The following is a 2706-nucleotide window of genomic DNA, read 5'->3' on the forward strand; positions in this document are numbered from 1 at the left end:
TTAAAAAGTTCCCGCAATCCAAAGAAGCCCTCAGTTGCCACTGTAAAGGACCAAACGATCTTATCTTATCACCCGTGAAGAGAAAAACTGTAGGTTTAATTCCTACTCCCTCCGTTCCAAAAGAAGACCTCGATCTTATCTTATCACCTGTGAAGAGAAAAACTGTAGGTTTGATATCAATGGAGTGGTTCCCAGTATGGGACAAAACCAAAGTAGAACGCTGAATCAAGCTCCGCATTTACTGAAATGGTATTTGTGATACGTTGGCGAAATAAAGCAAGAAACTGGTATCATAGAACACATGTTGTGCACCTATGCACCTAAAAGGCTGCTAAAATAGACATTCTACATTACTGTCAAGTCCCAGTAATTAAGGGGAGCCAGTCAAATAGTGTTTACCTTGCAGGACATCCATTACAATAGTTGAAAAGAGGTGCTAGGGCTGTGCAAGCAATGATATGATCAAATACAGAGCATGCAGAAACATGTTTGGACATACTCTCTCCGTTACTAAATATTTGTCTTTTTAGAGATTTCAAATGAACTATCACATACGGATGTATATAGACATATTTTACAGTGTAGATTCACTCATTTTGCTCCGTATGTAGTCACTTGTTGAAATCTCTAGAAAGACAAATATTTAGGATCAGAGGGAGTACTTAATAGTCTAGACTGAAAAAAATATTAATCAACTACTTTGAGCTGCAATATGAAAATCATTCATTCTGAAGAATGAAAATCAACACAAACAATGAAGAGTTGATTGATTTCCACAGAAAGGCAATATGGCAGCAAAACTAAGACCAGATGGTTGACACCTCTATATGAATGACTGGATTCCCCCCATAATGCACAACAGTTCAATTTTCAGTCGTGCCATCAAGGGCTGTCCCAAACCTTGATAGATGTCCCATACAGCTCAAAGGGAAAGACCGAGTATTCAACAGAACTACCATGATATAGCAACGAGAGTCATATAACTGGGAACAATAGCTATACTATGGCAACCACAAGCAAATATTCAGATCAGAGAGCATATATTCAACAGAAACATTTCCTTTTTTTCAACCATAACATTGTCTTATTTGACTATCCATTACTCATTCGATGAGCAGAGCTGCTGGTGGTCTGTTCTCCCCACCATCAGAAATAAGACCATACAATACACCGGCATAATTCTCGGTCGATCCTCTGAAATATGCCTCCTTCAGCTTTTTGAAGCACCGCAAGGTCAGCAGCGAGTCGGACCCAGCCTGGTGGCAGATCCCCACACGTTGGACACCAAGTAGCTCACCAAGCTTGCTCAAGCCACCATGGAGGCTGCCGCAGTACTTCATGAGATGCTTGATGTCGTACAGCACAGGGAAGTAGATTCTGATGAGGTCAAAGAATCCAGGCATGGTGTCGGGTAGGTTCCGCCCGGTTAGCAGCTTGAGCAGGTACCCGAAGTCGTACCCACTGTGGAATGTGACCCACTGGAGCTCAGCGTTGAGCAGGACGCCCGACGACATGAGCAGCTCGGCGAAGTGGCCTGTGTCAGCACCCTCGGTGGTGAAGCGGTCGAAGTCGATCCCGCTGTTGCGTAGCAGGTCGATGGAGTCAGCGTTGGCGGGGTCTGAGCGCGGATCGAAGCCCCGAAAGTTGAACTGCCAGGTGCAGGGGCGCCCCCCGGTGCCCCTGGCCGGGAGTGCGCCGTTCTCGTCGGAGAGGGTGAGACCAAGCTGGATGAGGCTCAGCATGTCGACGTTGGCCTTGAGGGTGGCGTAGTTGTACTCGTCATTGGAGCGAAAGCTCCCGAGCGGGCGGCACACGATGCCCGGGAACTCGGTGTCCATGGCGATGTACGGGTAATCGTCGACGATGTCACGGATCACGGCGAACTCCGCCTCGAGGTTGTTCGCCCATACCTCGCGGATCTCTACGCCCTCCTCGTCGGCGGGCTTACCATCATCATCGGAGGAGGCGGGGGGCGGCGGGGCAGACATCGGAGCCGGTGCATCCAAAGATTCGGAGAGAGATCTTGTTGGAGGAGGAGGAGCGAAGCGGGCTTGCTAGGGTTAGGGTTTGCGAGACAGACCGGCGGATCGGCGTGGTGGGGAAGGTAATAAGATGAGGAAGGGGAGGCGGAAGCAGGGGCCCACAGGTCAGCGCAGGCGGCGAGTGGAGCGAGAGGCTATGGGAGGAGAGGTGCGTGGACGATAAAGAGGTGGTGGGTGGGGAAGAAAGGAGAGGAAAGGGGAGGCGTAGTCACACCTAGCACCGCGTGAGTTTTTTTCTTACTAGTTGACCCGTTGTGTCAAATGGCGCAGAGACCTGCTGAAGACATGTTGTCAATGAAAATAGTTTCATGCTGCAAGAATCTTCAACTAAAGCCATGTTTGCGATGAAAATAGTTTCCTTTACTAAGGATATGCCATGTATATTGTGGTCTGCTAAATTCATATGCGCCTTGAAAAAAAACATGATTTAATTTGCAGAGCCTCACGTGTTGCATATGAATAAGAACTATGAACTCTTTTTATGTGATTCAAACACATTTTTAGAGTTTTTGTTTCTTAGTACATGTTGTCTAAAGTAACATTTGCCCAGAAAGAGAAGTGTACCCCTCTCTCATTATGATTATTATTAAAAGGTATTAAATTCAAAATAAACAATTTCATTTACTTGAAGCACTTGAGGAAAGAGAACTTAGACATACTTTTA

General features: G+C 46.6%; 1 protein-coding gene across 1 annotated transcript; it reads right to left on the reverse strand.

The window, feature by feature from the left end:
- Window positions 1-942: 942 nt before the first annotated feature.
- On the reverse strand, window positions 943-2210 carry LOC119336758 (probable CCR4-associated factor 1 homolog 7). Its single transcript, XM_037608834.1, has one exon. It carries the CDS (start codon window positions 1986-1988, stop codon window positions 1104-1106), a length of 885 nt encoding a protein of 294 aa, XP_037464731.1. The 5' UTR covers window positions 1989-2210; the 3' UTR covers window positions 943-1103.
- Between the last annotated feature and the right edge of the window lie 496 nt (window positions 2211-2706).

The sequence above is a fragment of the Triticum dicoccoides genome, chromosome 7B, assembly GCF_002162155.2.
Source record: "Triticum dicoccoides isolate Atlit2015 ecotype Zavitan chromosome 7B, WEW_v2.0, whole genome shotgun sequence".
NCBI classification, from domain to species: domain Eukaryota; kingdom Viridiplantae; phylum Streptophyta; class Magnoliopsida; order Poales; family Poaceae; genus Triticum; species Triticum dicoccoides.